The 22,225-nt window shown below is 48.1% G+C and overlaps 1 protein-coding gene across 7 annotated transcripts in view; it reads left to right on the plus strand.

Annotated features, from left to right (window-relative positions):
• The window catches only part of Pde4a (phosphodiesterase 4A), a 76,098-nt gene extending 59,790 nt beyond the window's left edge, over positions 1 to 16,308 (plus strand). For 6 of the 7 annotated variants that reach the window (XM_045142983.1, XM_045142982.1, XM_004667451.2 and 3 more), the window contains 8 exons: positions 3,074 to 3,297; positions 3,926 to 4,024; positions 4,122 to 4,286; positions 4,479 to 4,578; positions 5,406 to 5,560; positions 5,763 to 5,885; positions 9,425 to 9,607; positions 13,702 to 16,308. In XM_045142983.1, coding sequence (XP_044998918.1) covers positions 3,074 to 3,297; positions 3,926 to 4,024; positions 4,122 to 4,286; positions 4,479 to 4,578; positions 5,406 to 5,560; positions 5,763 to 5,885; positions 9,425 to 9,607; positions 13,702 to 14,382 — 1,730 coding nt within the window. In that variant the 3' untranslated portion in view covers positions 14,383 to 16,308. Of the gene's footprint in view, positions 1 to 3,073; positions 3,298 to 3,925; positions 4,025 to 4,121; positions 4,287 to 4,478; positions 4,579 to 5,405; positions 5,561 to 5,762; positions 5,886 to 9,424; positions 9,608 to 12,169; positions 12,433 to 13,701 lie in introns of those variants that run through there. The other variant, XM_045142986.1, reaches the window with a different exon arrangement.
• The last annotated feature ends 5,917 nt before the right edge of the window (positions 16,309 to 22,225 follow it).

The raw sequence follows: 22,225 nt of genomic DNA on the forward strand, positions 1-22,225 counted from the left end.
ATATATATATATATATATATATTTTTTTTTTTTTTTTTGAGGTAGGGTCTCACTCTAGCCCAGGCTGACCTGGTACTCACTATGTATACAGTCTCAGGGTGGCCTTGAACTCATAGACATCCTTCTACCTCTGCTTCCCAAGTGCTGGGATTAAAGGCATGGGCCACCATGCCTGGCTCACAAATAAATATATATTTTTTTAAAGAAGGAGGCAAAATAAAACAAAATAGTAAAATGAAATCCCACCTAAACTCATGTTCAACATAATCTCCAAGGTTAAATTTAGAAGCTAAAATTTAGAAGATCCCCCAAATTCAAGCATTGTCCAAATTCACTAGAGTTCCTAAATGTAAGGGAACCTCTGTATTCTAGAGATTACAAAGTCCCCAGTCTTTAAAAAAGAACTACAAACTAAGGAGTCTTCTCAGGGCTGAGCAGATGGCTCGTTGGTTAAAGGCACTTGCTTTCAAAACATGACAGCCTAGATTCAATTCCACAGAATCCATGTCAAGCCAGACATGGAAAAAGGTGCATACATCTGGAGTTTGTTTGCCAGTGGCAGGAGATCCTGGTGTGCTTTCTCTCTCTCTTCCTCTCTCAAATATTTTAAAAAGAAGCTTTCCGGTTCAATAAAGCCCCCAAATTTGGTTTGGCCATCCCACAAACTTAGTAGCCACCCAAATTTTAGTGCCCAAGACTCAGTAGCTTAAGAATCTGTAAGATGCCAGGCATTAGTGGCGCACGTCTTTGATCCCAGCACTTGGGAGGCAGAGGTAGGAGGATCACTGTGAGTTTGAGGACACCCTGAGATTACACAGTGAATTCCAGGTCAGCCTGAGCTAGAGTGAGATGTTACCTCGAAAAAAAAAAAAATCTGTAAGAAGGTTGGATGTGGTATTGTACACCTGTGATCCCAGCACTTGTGAGGTAGAGGCAGGAAGATCAGAAATTCAAAGTCATTTTTGCCTACATAGATATTTTGAGGTTATCCTGGGCTACATGTCTGAAAAAAAAAAAAAAAAAAGAGGCTGAGGAGATGGCTCAATGGGTAAAGTCCGGAGACTTGCTGGTTATCTAGTGTAGCTGAATAGATGAGCTCTGGTTTAGAGAGGCCCTGTCTCAAAAAAAGGAAATTGGAGGGTTGAGGAGATGGCTCAGTGGTTAAGAGTGCTTGCCACTTAAGCACAAGAGTCTGGAAGGCCCTGAGACTGCCCAAGTTTAACTCCCTAGAACCCAGATAAAAAACTGGGCATGAGCCAAGCGTGGTGGCACACACCTTTAATCCCAGCACCCAGGAGGCAGAGGTAGGAGGATCGCCATGAGTTCGAGACCACCCTGAGACTACATAGTGAATTCCAGGTTAGCCTGGGATACAGAGAAACCCTACCTTGAAAAACAAAACAAACAAACAAAAAAATAGCCGGGCGTGGGCACACACATCTGTAACTCCAGTCCACAGTGGGGCAGGGGTGCAGGGGCACAGAGGTGGAGATCAGATAATCGTTGGGTCTCACTGGCTGAAAACAGCAGCTGTGGGTTGAAGGAGAGGCCTGTCTGAAGACAGTATGCAGAAGAGCAATGGAGAGAGGGGCCCTGCAGTTCTCCTTTGTCTCCTGCGTGGGGGGGGGGGGAGGCAAGCATCTGCACACACACATATACACTCACCACCTAATATACCATATCATGCATGCTGTACACACACACACACACACACACACACACACACACACACGGAGGATGGGAAGATGAGTCAGAGGTTAAAGACACTTGCTTGCCTGGGTGCAATTCCCAAGCCACCCACATAAGCTGGACACAAAAAGTGGCATCTGAGGGCTGGAGAGATGTCTTAGTGGTTGAGGCACTTGCCTGTGAAGCCTAAGGACCCATGTTCACCTCCCCAGATCCTACATAAGCCAGATACACAAGGTGGCACATGAGCAAGATCACACATGCGCACAAAGTGGCACACATGTCTGGAGTTCGATTGCAATGACTAGCCCTGGCATGACAATTCTCTCCCTCTCTCATTAAAAAAAAGTGACATCTGAAATTCAGTAGCAAGTGACCCCAGTGTGACCATAAGCATACACATACAAATATATATAAACAAGGTGGAGAACAATGACACCAATGTCCATCTCTGGCCTCTGTCCACACACATGCAATGCAAACCACACCCACATATGTGCCCACACATATAAACTTGCGTTTACACACATGCACACCATACACCTATACTTATGCATAAGAAAGAAAACAGGGAAGTAAGCCTCTGAGGTCAAGTGCAATGGCACATATCTGTGATCCCAGCACTGGGAAGGCAGAGGCAGGAAGATCTGGTGTTCTAGGCAAGCCTGAGGAACAGATTAATCCTGTTTCAAAAAAATAAAAACTGAGAGCCAGACGTGGCGGCGTACGCGTTTAATCCCAGCGTTTGGGAGGCAGAGGTAGGATCGTTGTGAGTTCAAGGCCACCCTGAGATTACATGGTGAATTCCAGGTCAGCCTGGGCCAGAGTGAGACCCCACCTCGAAAAATGGGGAAAGGCGGGGGAGGTGCACCCGCCAATAGTGAGTTCTGTGTCTCAGCGATTTTAGGGTGAGGCCAATGGGGGCTTGGCATGCAAATTAGTCCCCCTGTTGACGCGCGGGCCCGGTCGAGATTGGTCGGCCGGGCTCCCCTCGGAAGCTTTCGCACACTCGGGAGGTTACGGGGTGAAGGGGCCTTGGGCCCGGAGGTCCCCTCCCCTCAGCTCGGAGCCGCGGGGGCCCTGAGCGCGTGGGTTTCCCGGGTCTGCGGCGCCGGAGACCGCAGTTCCCCGTGGCCTCCCAGCCCACGCCCTGGTGTCTCGGGCCGTCGTGTGGCCGAGCCTAGCGGCTGGCCTGCCCCCAGCCCAGGCCGGCCGCGGCGCCTCCGGAGCCCCTCCGTGGGCTCGGGCTCCCAGCTCCAGAGGGCCCGGCCCCGCGGCTCCCAGAGGGCTCCAGGCCCTGGCCGGCGGAGGCGAGGAGCCGAGGGATGACGGGCAGCCTCCGGGAGGAGGAGGGGTGCTCATGCCTGTCTCCCCGCCTCGGCAGACAAGCAGAATGAAGTAGAGATCCCCTCACCCACGACCAAGGAGCGAGAGTCGCAGGAAGCCCCGCGGAAGAGGCCGCCCCAGCAGCCCCCGGCCCGCGGGCGGCAGTGCCAGCCCATGTCCCAGATCTCGGGGCTGAAGAAGCTCGAGCACGGCAGCGGCCTGAGCCCCGCCAGCATCCCGCGCTTTGGGGTGAAGACGGAGCACGAGGAGCTTCTGGCCCAAGTGGGTGGAGGCGCGGCGGAGACAACGCGCTTCCTCCCGGGGCCACGAGGGGGCCTGGGCGGTGGGAAGCGGAGCTCGAGGTGCTGCGGACGGGGGTGGGGGGGTCAGAGCGCGGAGTCGCGGCCCTCATTCAACCACTCACCGTTAATCGAGCATCTACTTTTGAACTCTGGAGATTAAGTCAGTGTGTACACACACACACACACACACACACACACACACACACAAACACGGTGCTGGAAGATTTGTGATTGCTTAGAGGCTGAGCTTGGTCAGCCAGTCATCCCCGATAGTAAACGTCATTTTCTCTGAGCTTTGCTCCCACCATCCACTAAGGTCTGGGGCTGTGGCTCAGTTGGCAGAGTGCTGACCTGTCATGCATAAAGCCCTCGGTTCGATTCCCAGCATTGCATAAATGACTGTGCACGCCTGTCATTCCAGCGCTCTCGGAGGCAGGGTTGTTCTCCGCGACATACAGAATTCTAGACCAGTCTTCCATACATGAGATCCTGTCTCAAAAAAGTTGTATTCTGTGAGCAGTTATGGTTCCAGCTGATTGGGAAGGTACCTACATAAGGGCCTGGGGCCATTGCAGGCTTTTAACCTCTGACCTCCCACCTCCTCCCAGGAACTGGAGAACTTGAACAAGTGGGGCCTGAACATCTTTTGCGTGTCTGACTACGCCGGAGGCCGCTCACTGAGCTGTATCATGTACTCGATATTTCAGGTGATGGGGGCAAAGGAGAGTGGGCTGGGATCTGAGGGTGCCGGGCAGGGTGCACAGGGCCACTGAGGATCACTACCCTGGCCCTGCTGGCTCCCAGGAGCGGGACCTGCTGAAGAAATTCCACATCCCTGCGGACACCATGGTGACCTACATGCTGACGCTGGAGGACCACTACCACGCAGATGTGGCCTACCACAACAGCCTGCACGCAGCCGATGTGCTGCAGTCTACCCACGTGCTGCTGGCCACGCCTGCGCTGGACGTGAGTGAGGGCCACCTCCCCGTCACCGTCCTCACTTCTCGGTCTGATCCATGGTTCCTTCATTTCGTCCCTCTCACTAATCCTTTCTCTCCTCTCACCTTTCTGGAACCCCACCTCCAACTTCCCTCATCCTTCTCTTGCCTGTCTGCCTCATTCCCTTCGTGTTATCCTGTACTTCTCTCCCTGCCCCAGGCGGTTTTCACGGACCTGGAGATTCTGGCGGCCCTCTTTGCAGCCGCCATCCACGATGTAGACCACCCTGGGGTCTCCAACCAGTTCCTCATCAACACCAGTGAGTGGCCCTTCTCAGGCGGCAGGGGCAGGCTGGCTGCTGGGTTGTAGCCAGGCGCAGTGGCGCACGCCTTTAATCCCAGCACTCCGGAGACAGAGGTAGGAGGATTGCTGTGAGTTCGAGGCCACCCTGAGACTAGAGTGAATTCCAGGTCAGCCTGGGCTACAGTGAGATCTTACCTGGATAAACAAAAAAAAAGCAACTATGTATGTTCCAAAGGAGTTTGGTAAATTGGAGGCGGGGCCAACTCGGCTGAGGGTGGAGCTAATCTAGTTTGGGCTGAGGCCCTCAGGCTATGAATGAAGTCATTTCAGCTATGTAGAGCTGGCCAGCTGGCCTCAGGGAGGGGCTGGCCTTGTTGGACAGACTGAGGGCTGAGCTTGTGGGGATGAGTCCCAGGTCTGGTGGGCTGGAGACTGGGTGGAAAAGACAAGGGTGGAGCTTTTGTGGGATGACAGAACCCACGGGGCTGAGGGTTGTGCTGAACAGGCCAGGAAGGCCAGCTAGACTGAGGTGGACCCAGTTGGGCTGTGTAGACTATGCCTGCGGTGCCAGGAGCCATCCAAGTTGGGGACCTGGCTTGACAGCCTGAGTGGGACCAAGCAGCCTCACGACTGAGCTTGTGGAAATGGAGGCATGGCTAGTCAGTGGAAGGCTGGCAATTATGGATGTAGGGCATGGGAAGTGGAGGGCAGAGCTTGTGGGGATGAGGGTATGGTCAGTCGATCTGAGAGTGTGGGTTATGAAGAATGGGGTGTGGTCAGTCAGACTGGAGGCAGGGTGATCGACTGGGTTGCCTCCCCTGACCTTCCTGGCCTGGACTGCAGATTCGGAACTGGCCCTCATGTACAATGACGAGTCGGTGCTGGAGAATCACCACCTGGCTGTAGGCTTCAAGCTGCTGCAGGAGGAGAACTGTGACATCTTCCAGAACCTCAGCAAGCGCCAGCGGCAGAGCCTGCGCAAGATGGTCATCGACATGGTGGGCGGGGACAGGGACAGGGACGGAATGGGAAAAGCCAGGCTGAGAAGCCTGGGTTTTGGAGAGGGCAGATCTGAGGCCCAGAGGAACCTTCCAAAACCCACAGGTTCTGCAGAGTGAAAACTTGCAAGACCTCAATGGAGACAGTGGTTGGGGTTAATGGATGGGCCTCAGTTGCCCCTTGACACCCCCTTGCCCACAGGTGTTGGCCACAGACATGTCCAAGCACATGACCCTCCTGGCTGACTTAAAGACCATGGTGGAGACTAAGAAAGTGACCAGCTCGGGTGTTCTATTGCTGGACAACTACACGGACCGCATCCAGGTACCTCCCTGTAGGAACTCTGTCCTCTTTCCTGCCTCACCCCTTCAGGTCTGGGTAGCTGTCCTGCGCTCAGACTCTTACTTTCTCAATGTCACCCTTCTTCCTGTTTGTTTCTTTCTCTGTCTTCTGCTCTTCCTTTTCCAACCACACTTCCCCATTCCTCCCTTTTTCCCCATTCCTCCTTCAGCCGTCCCACGTCTTCCCAAACCTTTCCCTCCATACTGCCTCCCATTTGTGCCCCATTTCTCTCAGCCCTCCCCCCACCCCATCCCACTCACTTCTTGCTCTCTTCCTTTTATCCTAGCCTCTTTTCCCCATTCCCTCCTCCTTGTGGAGGTGAGAAATTCATAGCCAGGGGCTGCGGAGAGATGGCTCAGTCGGTAAAGCCCTTGCTTCACCAACATGAGACCCTGAGTTTGGAATCCTGGCACCCATGTAAATGCCAAGCATGTTGGTGCACACCAGTAATACCAACATTTGGGAGACAGAAACAGTCAGATCTGCAGCATTTGCTCACTAGCTAGACTAGCTGAATTGGTGAGCTATGGGGTTAGTGAGAGACCTGACCCGTCTCAGTAAGAAAGGTGGAAGGAAAATGATTGGGGAAAACGCAAATACCAATATTAGGGTTCTAGATGCATACATGCATGCACCTAATCCCCCACACAAAAATATTTATTTGCAAGGAGAGAGATAGAATGGGCACCAAGGCCTCTTACTACTGCAAACACACTCCAGATGCATGCACCATTTTGTGCATCTGGCTTTATGTAGGTACTGGGGAATCAAATCCTGACCATCAGGCTTTGCAAGCAATCATCTTTAAAAAAATTTTTTTGAGGAAAGTCCAATAGACTGGCCTTTTTAAAAATTATTTATTTGAGAGATAAGGTAGAAAGAGAGAGAGAATGGGCACATCAGGGCCTCTAGCCACTGCAAACTCCAGATTCATGTACCCCCTTGTGCATCTGGCTTACGTGGGTCCTGGGTCCTTTGGCTTTGCAGACAAGTGCCTTAACCACTAAGCCATCTCTCCAGCCCCTGGCCTCTTTTTATGTGAAAGGGGAGGGAGGGAGAATATTGGCACACCAGGGCCTCCAGCCAGTGCAGTTGAACTCCAGACGCATGCACCAACTCATGTATCTGGTTTATGTGGGTCCTGGGAACTCGAACCAGTGTCCTTTGGCTTTGTAGGAAAGCACCTTAAGGTGCTAAGCCATCTTTCCAGCCTTTCATTTTGGTTTTTTGAGGTAGGGTCTCACTTTAGCCCAGCTGACCTGGAATTCACTGTGTAGTCTCAGGCTGGCCTCAAACTCACAGCAATCCTCCTACCTTGCCCTCCTGAGTGCTGGCATTTAAGGCTTGTGCCACCACACCTAACTAAAAGCCCTCTTTTTTAAATTAAAAAAAAAAAATTATTGGGGCTGGGGAGATGGCTCAACAGTGAAAGGGGCTTTCTTGCAAAGCCTGCTGGCCTGGGTCCAATTCCCCAACACTCATGTTTACACAAAAATTGGCTTAAGGGCTGGAGAGATGGCTTAGCAGTCAAGCGCTTGCCCTTGAAGCCTAAGGACACTAGATCAAGGCTCGATTCCCCAGGACCCACGTTAGCCAGAGGCACAAGGGGGCGCACGTGTCTGGAATTCGTTTGCAGTGGCTGGAGGCCCTGGCACACTCATTCTCTCTCTCTATCTGCCTCTTCTCTGTCTTGTCACTTTCAAATAAATACATAAAAATAAAAACCAAAAAAAATTGGCTTAAGTGCCGGCTGTGGTGATACACACCTTTAATCCCAGCTCTTGGGAGGCAGAGGTAGGAGGATCGCCATGAGTTTGAGGCCACCCTGAGACTACATAGTGAATTCCAGGTCAGCCTGGGCTAGAGTGAGACCCTGCCTCAAAAAACCAAAAGAAAACAGAAAAAAATTGGCTCAAGTTCTGGTGTTCATTTGAGAGACCTTGGCATGTTCATACACACACATACACAAGTGCAAGTAAATAAACATTTAAAAAAGAGGGCTAGAGGCTGGAGAGATGGCTTAGTGGTTAAGGCACTTGCCTGCAATGTCAAAGGACCCGGGTTCAAATCTCCACCATCCACATAAACCATATGCACATGGTGTCATATGCATCTGGGGTTTGTTAGCAGTGGCTGGAGGCCCTGGTATGCCCATTCTCTCTTTCTGCCTCTCTCTGCCTCTTTCTCTCTATCTCTCTCTGAAATAAATAAAAATAAAATATTTCTTAAAGTGTTTTTTTTTTAAGAGGGGCTGAGGGATGGCTTAGCAGTTAAGGCGTTTGCCTGAAAACCTGAAGGACCCAAGTTCGATTCCCCAGGACTCACATTAGCCAGATGCACAAGGGGGCACATGTGTCTGGAGTTTGCAATGGCTGGAGGCCCTAGTGCACCCATTGTCTCTCTCTGTCTCCCCCTTTCTCTGTCAAATGAATAAATAAATAAAATTTTAAAAAAAGAGGACTAGGGCTGGAGAGATGGCTTAGCAGTTAAGGCGTTTGCCTGCAAAGCCAAAGGATCCCGGTTTGATTCTCCAGGACCCACATAAGCCAAATGCACAAGAACACACATGCATCTGGAGTTCATTTGTATTAGCTAGAGGCCCTGGCGTGCCCATTCTCTCTCTCTCTCTCTCTCTGACTCTTACTCTCTCTCAAATAAAATAAACAAGGGGTGCCGGGCATGGTGGCACATACCATTAATCCCAGTACTTGGGAGGCAGAGGTAGGAGGATTACTGTGAGTTCAAGGCCACACTGCAACTACATAGTGAATTCCAGGTCAGCCTGGGCTACCTAGAGTGAGGCCCTACCTCGAAAAAGCAAACAAACAAACAAAAAAAGAGGGCTGGAAAGATGGCTTAGTGGTTAAGTGCACTTCTTATGCAAGCATGAAGGCCAAGGAGGCCTAAAGCCACCCCAGTTCAGATCTCTAGATCCCATGTAAACAACCAAGCATGGCCACACACCTGTAATGCCATTTCCTCAAAGGGGAGCAGAGACCAGTCAGCTGGGCCCATGAAAAACAGCAAGCTCTGATATCAGTAAGAGACTCTTGCTCAAAATGAGAATGAACAATGAGTGATGTAGCAGAACATCCAACTTTCTGCTGCTCCAGGCACTGTGGGTGAGCACCCTCTACCATAGGCAGGGACCCCCCCATAGGCTAGCACCCCTTGCACCCCTTGCTGCAGGTGAGCGTATGTGACACTGGAAGGGCACATACACATGCATACACCACACACACAACACATTACACACAGCAAAAACAAATTGCTGGGTGTGGTGGCGCACAACTTTAATCCCAGCTTTTGGGAGGCAGAAGTAGGAGGATCCGCCGTGAGTTTGAGACTACCCTGAGACTACATAGTGAATTCCAGGTCAGACTGGCCTAAAGCAAGACCCTGCCTCAAAAAGAAAGAAGGAAAGGAAGGAAGGAAGGAAGGAATAAAGACAGACAACAGAAAGTCTGAGGTCCCTAGACTAGGTCTGGCCTCTCAAACGTCCTCTCCCCTCGCCCACATAGGTCCTCCGCAATATGGTGCACTGTGCAGATCTCAGCAACCCCACCAAGCCACTGGAGCTGTACCGCCAGTGGACCGACCGCATAATGGCTGAGTTCTTCCAACAAGGTGACCGCGAACGGGAGCGAGGCATGGAGATCAGCCCCATGTGTGACAAGCACACGGCCTCCGTGGAGAAGTCTCAGGTACACGCTGGGCCGTGAGTGCGCAGCTGAGGCCTACCCCACCAACCACTTCGCCTGGACGCCCAAGTAGTCCTGGCCCACTCCTGCTCAGTGTCAAGTTTTGCTGTTTTCCTTCTCTTTCCCTCTCTTTTAAAATTTATTTTTTTACTTTTTATTTTTCAAGGTAGGGTCTTTCTGTAGCCTGACCTGGAATTCACTTTGTAGTCTCAGGGTGGCCTCGAACTCATGACGATCCTCCTACCTATGCCTCCCAAGTGCTGAGATTAAAGGCACGCACTAGGGCTGGAGAGATGGCTTAGCAGTTAAGGCGCTTGCCTGCAAAGCCTAAGAACCTAGGTTCAGTTCTCCAGGTCCCATGTAAGCCAGATGCACATGGTGGTACATGCATCTGGAGGCCGTTTGCAGTGGCTACAGGCCCTGGCATGCCCATTCTCACCCTCTCCTCTCTGTCTCTAATAAATAAGTAAAAAATAAATAAATCTTAAAAAAAAAAGACGTGCTACAATGTCCCACTCATAACTTTTTTTTTTCCTGCAGTAGGATGACCTGGAATTCACTATGTAGTCTCAGGGTGGCCTTGAACTCATTGCGATCCTCCTACCTCTGCCTCCCAAATGCTGGGATTAAAAAGCGTGCGCCACCATGTGCCCAGCTTATTCTTTTTTTTTTTTTTTCCTCAATTTTTATTAACATTTTCCATGATTATAAGAAATATCCCATGGTAATACCCTCCCTCCCCTCACTTTCCCCTTTGAAATTCCATTCCCCATTATATCCCCTCCCCATTTAAAAAATTTTATTTTATTTACTGCTGAATACAACTCCCTCATATAAATGTCCCACATCATCATTATCTATTCACCAGTTAAGGGACATCTAGGTTTGTTCCATTTCCTAGCTATTGTGAATAAAGTAGCAATAAACATACATGGATATACAAGTATCTCTAAGGTAGTGAGACGAGTCCTTAGGATATGCCTAGGAGAGCTATAGCTGGGTCATATGGTAGATCTATTTCTAGCTGTCTCAGGAACCTCCACAGATTTCCACAATGGCTGGGCCAGATTGCATTCCCACCAACAGTGCAGAAGTGTGGTGTTCCACTTTATCCATATCCTCACCAGCATTTATTACCATTTGTTTTCTTTTTAAATTTTTTAAATTTTATTTTACTTATTTGAGAGAGGAAAAAAAGAGGGAGAGAGAGAGAAAAAAAAAATGAACATGCTGGTACCCTCAGCCACTGCAAATGAACTCCAAATGTATGTGCCACCTTGTGCATCTGGCTTACGTTGTTGCTGGGGAATTGAACCTGGGTCCTTTAGCTTTGCAGACTAGCACCTTAACCGCTAAGCTATCTATCCAGCCCTGTCATTTGTTTTCTTTTTTTCTTTCCTTTTTTTTTTTCCCCAAGGTAGGGTCTTACTGTAGCTCAGGCTGACCTGGAATTCACTATGTAGTCTCTGGGTGGCCTCAAACTCACTCATGGCCATCTTCTTGCCTCTGTCTCCCAGGTGCTGGGATTAAAGGCGTGCACCACAATGGCCAGTGACCATCTGTATTTCTTCTTTTGAGAACTCTGTATTTAGTTCCATAACCCATTTAAAAATACATATTTATTTGTTTATTTATTTGAGAGAGAGGCAGAGAGAATGAATGGGCGCTGGCACACCAGGGCCTCCAGCTGCTGCAAAGGAACCCTACACACTTGCGCCACCTTGTGTGTCTGGCTGGCTTACATGAGTCCTAGTGAATCAAACCTGAATCCTTTGGCTTGCAGGCAAGCACCTTAATGGCTAAGCCATCTCCAGCCCCCATATCCCAGTTTTGGGTTGGATTGTTTCATTTCTTATTATTTAGGGTTTTGTTGTTATTGTTGTTTTGTTTTTTTGAGGTAGGGTATCACTCTAGCCCAGGCTGGCCTGGAATTCACTATGTAGTCTCAGGGTAGCCTTGAACTCATGGCAATTCTCCTACTTCTGCCTCCTGAGTGCTGGGATTAGAGGCATGTGCCACTGTGTCTGGCATTATTTAGTTTTTTGAGTTCTTTGTATATCCTGAATATTAATCCTCTGTCATATGTATAAACTGACAAAGATTTTTCTCTCATTCTGTAGGTTGCCTCTTTGCTCTATTCCCAGTGTCCTTTGCTGTACAAAAGCTTTGTAATTTCATGAGGTGCCAGTGGTTAGTGGTTTTACTGAGCAACTGGGGTTATATTCAGAAAGTTGCTGCATATGCCAGTATGTTGAAGTGTTTCCCCTGGCAGTTTCATAGTTGCAGGTCTGATATTAGGACTTGATTCTTGTGCATGGAGAGAGATAAGGATCTATTTTCATACTTCTACATACAGATATCCAGTTTTCCCAGTACCATTTATTAAAGAGGCTGTCTTTTAGCTGGGCACGGTGGCACACACTTTAATCCCAGAACTCAGGTGGCAGAGGTAGGAGAATCACCATGAGTTCGAGGCTACCCTGAGACTACATAGTGAATTCCAGGCCAGCCTGAGCTAGAGTGAGACCCTACCTTGAACAAAATAAATTTTTTTTTTAATTTTAGAGAGAGTGACGGAGAGAGAATTGGCTCACCAGGGACTCAGCCACTGCAATTGCACTCCAGACACTTACGCCGCTGGTGGACATGTGCAACTTTGTACTTACCTCACTTTTGTGTGTATGGCTTATGTGGAATCTGGAGAGTTGAACATGGGTCTTTACCTTTTTTTGAGGCAATTGTGAATGGGAGTGATTCCCTGATTTCATACTTGACATGTTTGTTGTTACTACATAGGAAGTCTACTGGTTTGTGTGTATTGATTTTGTATCCTGCTATGTTGATAACGTTTTTTTTTTTTTTTTAGCTCTGACAGTTTGCTGGTAGAGTCTTTAGCGTCCTTTATGTTTAGAATCATATCATCTGCAAATAATGATAATTTGATCTCTTCCCTTCCAATTTGTATGCTTTTTAAAAATTATTTGTTTATTTTATTTATTTGAGAGTGATAGGCAGAGAGAAAAAGAGGCAGAGAGAGAATGGGTGCGCCAGGGCCTCCAACTACTGCAAACCAACTCCAGCCATGTGTGCCCCCTTGTGCATCTGGCTAACATGGGTCCTGGGGAATCGAGCCTCAAACCGGGGTCCTTAGGCTTCACAGGCAAGGGCTTAACCACTAAGCCATCTCTCCAGCCCAATTTGTATCCCTTTTATGTGTGTCTTGCCTTATTGCTATAGCTAAGACTTCTAGTACTATATTAAATAAAAGTGGGGATAGTGGACATCCTTGTCTCTGATTTTAATGGAAAAGCTTAGGGTTTTTCCCACTTTGTATGTTGTCTGTAGGCTTGTCATAAACAGCCTTTATTATTTTGAGATATGTTCCTTCTATTCCCAGTTTCCTTAGGACTTGTATGATGAAGGGATGTTGGATTTTGTCAAATGCCTTTTCTGCATCAATTGAGATGATCATGTGATTTTTTTTTCCTTCCATCCACTTATGTGATGTATTACATTTATAGATTTGCATATGTTGAACATCCCTGTATCTCTGGGATGGAACCTTCTTGGTTATGGTTGATGATCTTCCTAATGTGTTCTTTCTATGGACTTTTTTTTTTTTTTTTTTTGAGTCAGAGTCTCACTGTAGACTTGGATGATCTGAAACTCACTCTGCAGCCCAGACTGACCTTGAATTCATGGCGATCCCCTACCTCTGCCTCCTGAGTACTGCTGGGATTAAATGCATAAGCCATCATACTCAGCTTAGTTTTAGTTGGTGAGTCAGGGTCAGTTCATTGTAGCACATTGTAGCACTGGCTGGTCTAAAACTCTTTATGTAGCTAAAATTCAGCTTGAATTCCTCAGCCTCCCAAATGCTGAGAGTATAGGCCTGGGCCACCATACTTGGTTGTATCCAGGGGATAGAACCAAGGTCTTCATGCATACTAGGCTTAGATCCTAGAAGCATGGTTTCTGTTTTATTTTATTTTTCCCTTAGAAGCATAACTTTCATATTATTAGTTCCCAACACCTGCTAGCTGGTAGCACTACCCATCCACTGCCCACCTGTTCAGACCGCTATCTTCTCCCCCCAGGTGGGTTTCATTGACTATATCGTGCATCCATTGTGGGAGACTTGGGCAGACCTTGTCCACCCAGATGCCCAGGAGATCCTGGATACTTTGGAAGATAACCGGGACTGGTACTATAGTGCCATTCGGCAGAGCCCATCTCCACCACCTGAAGATGAGCCAGGGAGACCAGGCCACACTGGCCCACCTGATAAATTCCAGTTTGAGCTGACATTGGAAGAGGAGGAGGAGGAGGAGGATGCATTGGATGTGCAGCAGTTTCCCACAGCGGAAGAACAGTCTCTAGCTACAGTTGAGCTCCTGGCCTCTGCTGAGGAGACAGCCAGGATGGAGGCTCAGGACTCCACAGTCTCATCAGTGGAGGAGGAAGCCAAGCCGTGGCAGGGTGTGGACTCAGCATGCAGAGTGCCAGAACCTGTGGGCCTGGAGGAGTGCATTGAGATTGCAGGCTGTGGCAGCCCCTCTGGCTTTGCAAGCCCGCTTCTGCCTGTTTTGAGGACCCCCTCCACTGAAGAGGAGACCCCGGGCCACCCGGGCCTCCCCTCCACGGCGGCCGAGGTGGGGGCCCTAAGAGATCATCTGGTCGCCAAGAGAGCTTGCTGTGCCTGCTCGGGGACACCAGGGGAAGACAAGGCCACCCTCCCAGTTCCAAGTGGGTGGGGATCAGGTGGAGACCCTACCTGATTGCTACCCACCTTACCCTGAGTTCCTCTTTGCTCCCCACTCTCCCCGTCTGCCACCGCCTCAGACAACCTCCTCCGCTGCCTCAGAGACTCTTGGCCCTCCTGACAAATAACAAAACAGAAAAGTGGGGGGTTTTCTCTTTTCTTTTTTTCCCCTCCTCCCCTGTCCCCTCCATCCATGAGGCCTTTTTATGGAGGTGGGGGCTGGGAAGGCAGGGACTAAGGTCCCAGAAAAAGGGATTTTATTTTTTGAATTTTAACTGTAATATTTTTAGAAAAAGAACAAAAAGAAAAAAAAAAAAAAGAGGATGAAACACGACAACTGTAGATGCCCTGCTTCCCCTCTGTCTTGATTAACCCCCTTTCCACCTCTGACCCCTGTATCCTGCCCCTCACCCCCACAACACTACCTTAAAGTCCAAGGCTCCATCTTCCCGCCCTTGGGACTTTCTCACTGAGACCCAAGCACAGGTGAGAAGTGGCCTTCTGAGCTGCTCTGAATTTTGGAGGGGCTTCTGGAACCCAGCCAGTAATAGCCATGGGGGGAGTTGGTGGGAGGGGGCTGGTCATTGCAGGGGTCTCCCCCTCTCTCTGGCTCACTGTCCCCCTTCCACAGATGTCTTCCTTATCATTTTGCACAATCCTAGCCATAGGGATGGAGGGAGGTTCAGCCAACTATTGCTTTAAGATCTAGGGGGTCACCACTCCACCAGCCAGACTCAATTCCTGGGTCTACTGAAAGCCTGAGCCCCCTCCTTCCACTTGCCATCCCTTTGCCAATCCACTTTGGGTTCATTTGAGTTCTTTTCATCAGAGGAAGGGGTTTTGACCTGCACACACGTACATACCTTTTGTTTCTGCCTTAATGATTCCCATGGCCATAGGAGTTGACGAAATGACCCTCACTTCTGCCTACCCCTTGCATGGGGCCAGGGCCAGGACCAGCACCCCCACCGCCAGGCACACAACACTCTGAACCTAGCCTACCCAGTTCCCTCCCAGATTTCCACCCAGCACCCGTCCCCATCTTTCCTTCTTTCATTGCCCTAGGAAGAAGCAATAATGGTGTGTGCCCCATACCCCCCATCCTAGGCAGCGCTCCCCACACCACTGCAGTTTGCCCCATCTGTCCCCACCTTGCTGAACCTGGCCCTCCCCTCTTTCCTTGGCCAGTCCCTGAGCAATACCACAGACAGATAAGAGGCCATTCTCTCCAACCATGGGGGGCTATTGGAAAGACCTCATTTCCCCTCCCACCAAATCTGTGACAGGGCAGAGACATCTCATTATTGGCCCCTAATTCTGCATACATGGTACTATTGCTCCCACCTCTCCTTCCTGCCAGCCTTCCATCTGTCTGTCCATCCATTCACCTGACCCGATAATGCTCACAGGGTTTTATTTATTTATTTTTTTAACAGAACTAGTTTCTGTCCCAGCTGGTGAACAGAAGGGGCCTTCCCCCACCCTTTCTTTTCTCTCTCTCTCTCTCTCTCTCTCTCTCTCTCTCTCTCTTTTGTACATACTGTAAGGTTGGTATGTAAATTATTTGAGAGAGTCAAAAAGGGAAAATGAACTCGCCTTTCCATGGCAACCCCAATGGGACGGTGAGGAGGGGGCTCACCAGAGAGAAGCCCCCGTTCCTGCTGTATTATACAAACATAAACTGTACCATAGTCCCCAGGGAAGGGTGGGCACTCTGTGGTTTCATGGGACATCGTGTCATCATAGGGGCTGAGGGCTGGGCAGAACCTGTGCCCTGCCCCTGCCCCTGCCCTAGGAGCCTGAGTTGAGGTGGCAGGGACTGGCTAGACAGACTCCTGGGTTCAGTCAGGCTCCTTTCCCCATGTGTTGTCCACTGTGATGATCAATAAATTGATCAATAATCCTTGGATCTTGTCACCAATTAAAGCAAGACTTTCACTGATGCTTCTGGCTGATGTGACTCCATTTAATTTTTCTTTTATTCATTTATAATAATTATTATTGGTTTTTTTTTGTTATGTTTTTCGAGGTGGGGTCTCACTATATGCCAGGCTGACCTGAAATTCACTCTGTATTATCAGGGTGGCCTCAAACTCATGGCAATCCTCCTACTTCTGCTTGGCTTATTTTCTTTTTACTTTTTAAAAAAACATTTTATTTTTATTTATTTGAAAGGGAGGGAGAGGCAAACATAGCAAGTGAATGGGTGGAGTAGGGCCTCCAGCCACTGCAAATGAACTCCAGATGCCACCTTGTGCATCTGGCTTTATGTGGGTACTGGGGAATCAAACCTGGATCCTTTGACTTTGCAAGCAAGCACCTTAACACCTAAGCCCTTCTTTTTCTTTTATTTATTTATTTATTTATTTGAGAGCGACAGACACAGAGAGAAAGACAGATAGAGGGAGAGCGAGAGAATGGGCGCGCCAGGGCTTCCAGCCTCTGTTAACAAACTCCAGATGCATGCGCCCCCTTGTGCATCTGGCTAACGTGGGACCTGGGGAACCGAGCCTCGAACCGGGGTCCTTAGGCTTCATAGCAAGCGCTTAACCGCTAAGCCATCTCTCCAGCCCTTCTTTTTCTTTTTTGAGGTAGAGTATCACTCTAGACCACTATTCACTATTCAGCATGGCTTCAAACTCAAAACTTGGATTAAAGGCTTGTGCCACCACTCCTGGCTGCTTTATTTATTTATTTAATTTATTGAGTTTTGATTTTCCAAGGTAGGGTCTCACTCTAACCCTGGCTGACCTGGAATTCACTCTGTAGTCTCAAAGTGGCTTTGAACCCACACTGGTCCTCCTGCCTCTGCCTCTCCAGGGCTGGGATTATAGGCGTGTGATAACACGCCCAGTATCTTTATTTATTTTTTAATAATTTTTTGTTGTTGTTCATTTTTTAAATTTATTTGAGAGTGACAGAGAAAGAGAGAGAATGGGTGCGCCAGGGCTTCCAGCCACTGTAAACAAACTCTAGACGTGTGCTTCCCCTTGTGCATCTGGCTAACGTGGGTCCTGGAAAATCAAGTCTTGAACTGGGGTCCTTAGGCTTCACAGACAAGAGCTTAACTGCTAAGTCACTTCTCCAGCCCTTATTTTATTTTATTTTTGTTCATTTTTTTAATTTATTTATTTAGTTAAGAGCTACGGAGAGAGAGAGAGAGGGAGAGAATGGGCGCGCCAGGGCCTCCAGCCACTGTAAATGATCTCCAGACACATACACCCCCTTGTGCATCTGGCTAACGTGGGTCCTGGAGAATCGAGCCTCAAACCGGGGTCCTTAGGCTTCACAGGCAAGCGCTTAACTGCTAAGCCATCTCTCCAGCCCCCTTATTTTATTTTTTAAAAGATTTTATTTTTATTTATTAGAGACAGAGAGAAGGAGAGAGAAAGTGTGTGTGAGTGAAAATGGGTCCACCAGGGCCTCTAGCCATTGCAAACGAACTCCAGACGCACGCACCACCTTGTGCACCTGGCTTATGTGGAACCTGGAGAATTGACTGGGTCCTTAGGCTTCACAGTCATGCACCTTAACCATTAAGCCATCTCTCCAGCCCTATTTTATTATTAGTATTTTTTTCTTTTTTTGAGAGAGAGAGAGAGAGTATTGGCACAGCAGGGCCTCTAGCCGCCTGAGACTACATTGTTGAGTTCAGATCACCCTGGGCTAGAGTGAGACCCACCTCAAAAAAAAAGTAATAGAGAGTTTTGGGTGAGAGTTCTGGTGCATGCCTATAATTTCAATGGGGGGGAGGCAGAGAAAAGATCCCTGGGGCTCACTGACTAACCTAGTTGAATCCGTGAGCTCTAGGTTCCAAAAGACACCTTTTCTCAAAGAATAAAAGTGGAGCGGGGGAGGCCCAGTGTGGTGGGGGAAGCCCAGTGTGGGGATGCACACATTTAATCCCAGCACTTGAAAGGGAGAGGCAGGAGGATCTCTGTGAGTTCAAGGCCACCCTGATACTGCATAGTGAATTCCAGGTCAGCCTGAGCTAGAGTGAGACCCTACCTCGAAAAAACAAAAAGAAGAGAAAGAAGAAAGTGGAGCGGGAGCGCAGACAACTCCTCTGACCTCCACTGGCACACACAGGTCACACATCGGGAATGAAAATTAAAGATATTCCTTCAATCCAGTCATATTCTGCTAATAAAAATGAAATGTTATATAAATTAAAGACATTGCTCAGCAATTAAAGGCTTGCAAAGCCTAATGGCCCAGCTTCAAATCCTCAGGACTCACATAAAGCTAATATGCACAGAGTGGAAGAAGTCTAGAGATTGTTTGCAGTGGCAGGAAGTCTGGCATGCACATTCTCTCTCAAATAAAAGTATTTAAAAATTAATAAACCAAGGCTGTGGAGATAGCTCAGTGATTAAGGCACTTGCCTGCAAAGCCTAAGGACCTCAGTTTGATTCCCCAAGACCCAGATAAGCCAGATGCACAAGGTGGCACATGTGTCTGGAGTTCGTTTGCAGTGGCTGGAGGCCCTGATGAGCCCATTCGCCCTCTCTCTGTCTCTCTTTCTGCCTCTCTCTCTCAAATAAATAAATATAAATATAAAAAAATAATAAGCTGGGTATGGTGTCGCATGCCTTTAATCTCAGCACTTGGGAGGCAGAGGTAGGAGGATCGCCACGAGTTCGAGGCCACCCTGAGACTACATAGTGAATCTAGGTCAGCCTGGGCTAAAGTGCAGCCCTACCTCAAAAAAATATGTATATATGGGCTGGAGAGGTGGCTTGCAATTAAGACATTTGCCTGCAAAGCATAAGGATCCAGTTCAATTATCCAGTTCCCACGTAAACCAGATGCATATGATGTGTCTGGAGTTCCTTTGAATGGCTAGATGCCTTGGTTCTCTCTCTCATCAGCCTTTCCCCTCTCTTTCAAATAAATAAAATAATAATAATACTAATAGACTGGGGCTGGAGAGATGGCTTAGCGGTTATGGCACTTAACTGCAAAGCCTATGGAATCCAGGCTTGATTCCCCAGGACCCACATAAGCCAGATACAATAGTTGGCACATGTATCTGGAGTTCATATGCAGTGGCTACAGGCCTTGTCATGGCCATTCTCTCTATCTGCCCCCCGCCCTCCCTCTCTCTCTCAAATTTTTTTTTAAAGAAGGAGGAATTCTTTTTTTAAAAAAATTTGCCGGGCGTGGTGGCGCATGCCTTTAATCCCAGCACTCGGGAGGCAGAGGTAGGAGGATCACTGAGAGTTCAAGGCCACCCTGAGACTACATAGTGAATTCCAGGTCAGCCTGAGCCAGAGTGAGACCCTACCTTGAAAAGCCAAAAAAAAAAAAAAAAAAATTATTTTTTTTTACTTGACAGAGAAAGAGGGAAAGAGTGAGAGAGAATGGGCATGCCAGGGCCTCCAGCCACTGCAAACAAACTCCAGATATGTGCACCCCCTGGTGCGTCTGGTTTACATGGGTCCTGGGGGATTGAACCTGGATCCTTAGGCTTTGTAGGCAAACACCTTAACTGCTAAGCCATCCTTCTAGCCCCAGATGGAGAAATTCTTTAGAAAAAAAAAAAGTGAGGGCTAGAGGGATGGCTCAGAGGTTAAGGCACTTGCTTGCAGAGATTGTTGACAGCCTGGTTGTGATTTCCCAGTGCCCATATAAAGCCAGATGCATAAAGGGGCCTATGTGTCTGGAGTTCATTTCCAGTGGCAAGAGGCCATGGCATGCCTATACCTTTCTCTCTGTATACCACTAATAAAAGAAAAATAATAAAATAAAAAGCCAAGCATGGTGAAGCACACCTTTAATCCCAGCATTTGGGAGGCAGAGGTAGGAAAATCACTGTGACTTTGAGGCCAGCCTGAGACTTCATAATGAATTCCAGGTCAGCCTGGGTTAGAGTGAGAACCTACCTTGAAAACAAAGCAAAATAAAACTAAAAATGAAAGGTGGAGAGCAACTGAGAACTAAGCACATGCATACAGGTACACAAACACCCTCACACACGTCTGCTCTCACACACAAATATGGAAGCCTGCATACACACCACATACACACACACACACACAATTTCCCATATTGGGCTGGAAAGATGGCATAGCGGTTAAGGTATTTGCTGGCAAAGCCAAAGTGCCCAGGGTCGACTCACTAGGACCCACATAAGCCAGATGCACAAGGGTGCACATGCGTCTGGAGTTTGTTTGCAATGGCTGGCTGCCCTGACATGGCCATTCTCTCTGTCTCTGTCTCTCTCTCTCTCTCAATCAATCAATCAAATAGATAAATAAAAATAAATTATTTTTTAAATTTCCCATATTGAATTTGAGGCCAGCCTGTGTTATAAAAGACTCTTGAAACAAAAAAAGAACAAAGGACACTTTTTCATGAATATATTGCTTACAGGATAGAAAGAAATGAGATCTAAATATCTATTATCTGACTTTTTTTTTTTTTTTGCAACTGAGCAGGCATTACTTTTATAAATATAAATTTTTTTAAAAAAAAGCCAGTTGTGGTAGCACCTGTCTTTAAACCCAGCACTTTAGAGTCTGAGAATCACTATGAGTTCAAGGCACCACCCTGAGACTACATATTGCATTCCAGGCCAGCCTGAGCTAGAGCGATGCCCTACCTCAAAAATCACAACAGCAAAAAAAAAAAAAAAAAAAAAAAAAAAGGAAGAAGGCTGGGAAAATGGCTCAGTTGATTAAGCACTTGCTACTCAAGCCTGAGTACCTGAACTCAATCCTCAGGCTTTTTAAAAAATATTTTAATTTATTTATTTATTAGAGACAGAGAGAGAGAGAGAGAGAATGGGCACGCCAGGGCCTCTAGCCACTGCAAATGAACTCCAGCCGCATGCATCTGGCTTGAATGGGACACAGGGAATCAAATCCGGGTCTTTTGGCTTCCCAGGCAAATGCCTTAATAGCTAAGCCATCTCTCCAGCCTTTTTGTAGCATTTCAAGGTAGGGTTTCAATCTAGCTGAGGCTGACCTGGAATTCAGCATGTAGTCTCAGGCTGGCCTCAAACTCACAGTGATCTTCTTACCGCTGCCTCCTGAGTGCTGGGATTGAAGGCGTGTGCCACCATGCCCAGCCATGGTAGGCTTCTTTACTCTTAGAGTTCTGGTGGCAAGATGGAAAGCAAAGACAGAATTTCCTAAAACCTCTCTGCAAGCACAGCAAAAAGAGCAGCAGCAGAGCCAGGGTGAGACATTTATTTGTAAGAAGAGGCACAGAGAGAATGGGCACGCCAGGCCTCCAGCCACTGCAAACAAACTCCAGAAGCAAGCACCACTTTGTGCACATGGCTTTACATGCATACTAGGGAATTGAACCCACATCAGTAGGGTTTGCAAGCAAGCAAATGACTTTAATTGCTGAGCCATCTCTCCAGTCCCCATGATTTTTTTTGCTTGTTTGTTTTGTTTTTTTCTGAGGTAGAGTTCCACTCTAGCTCAAGCTGACCTGGATTTCACTCCATAGTCTCAGGGTGGCTTCGAACTATTAGTGATCCGCCTACCTCTGCCTCCTGATTGCTGTGATTAAAGGCGTGTGCCACCATGCCTGCCAAAAATACATTTTTAAAACAGATTGGAGGGGCTGGAGAGATGCTTCAGTGATTAAAGGTGCTTGCTTGCAAACCCTAAAAATCCAGGTTTAATTCCCTTGCACCCACATAAGCCAGATGCAATAAGTAGTGCATACATCTGGGGTAGAAATAACCTGATGTACAGCCCCCTCCAGACGGACAGAGGCCCTAATTATTACCCTATGGTAAACACCAATAACCCTACTGAGGAGGGCCCTCAGGGAAATTGGGACCAGGGGAGAGGGGATATAAGACTGTAACCTATAGAAAAAAAAAATGGGTCACATGTTCT

This window comes from Jaculus jaculus, chromosome 2 (genome assembly GCF_020740685.1).
Source record: "Jaculus jaculus isolate mJacJac1 chromosome 2, mJacJac1.mat.Y.cur, whole genome shotgun sequence".
Classification (NCBI taxonomy): domain Eukaryota; kingdom Metazoa; phylum Chordata; class Mammalia; order Rodentia; family Dipodidae; genus Jaculus; species Jaculus jaculus.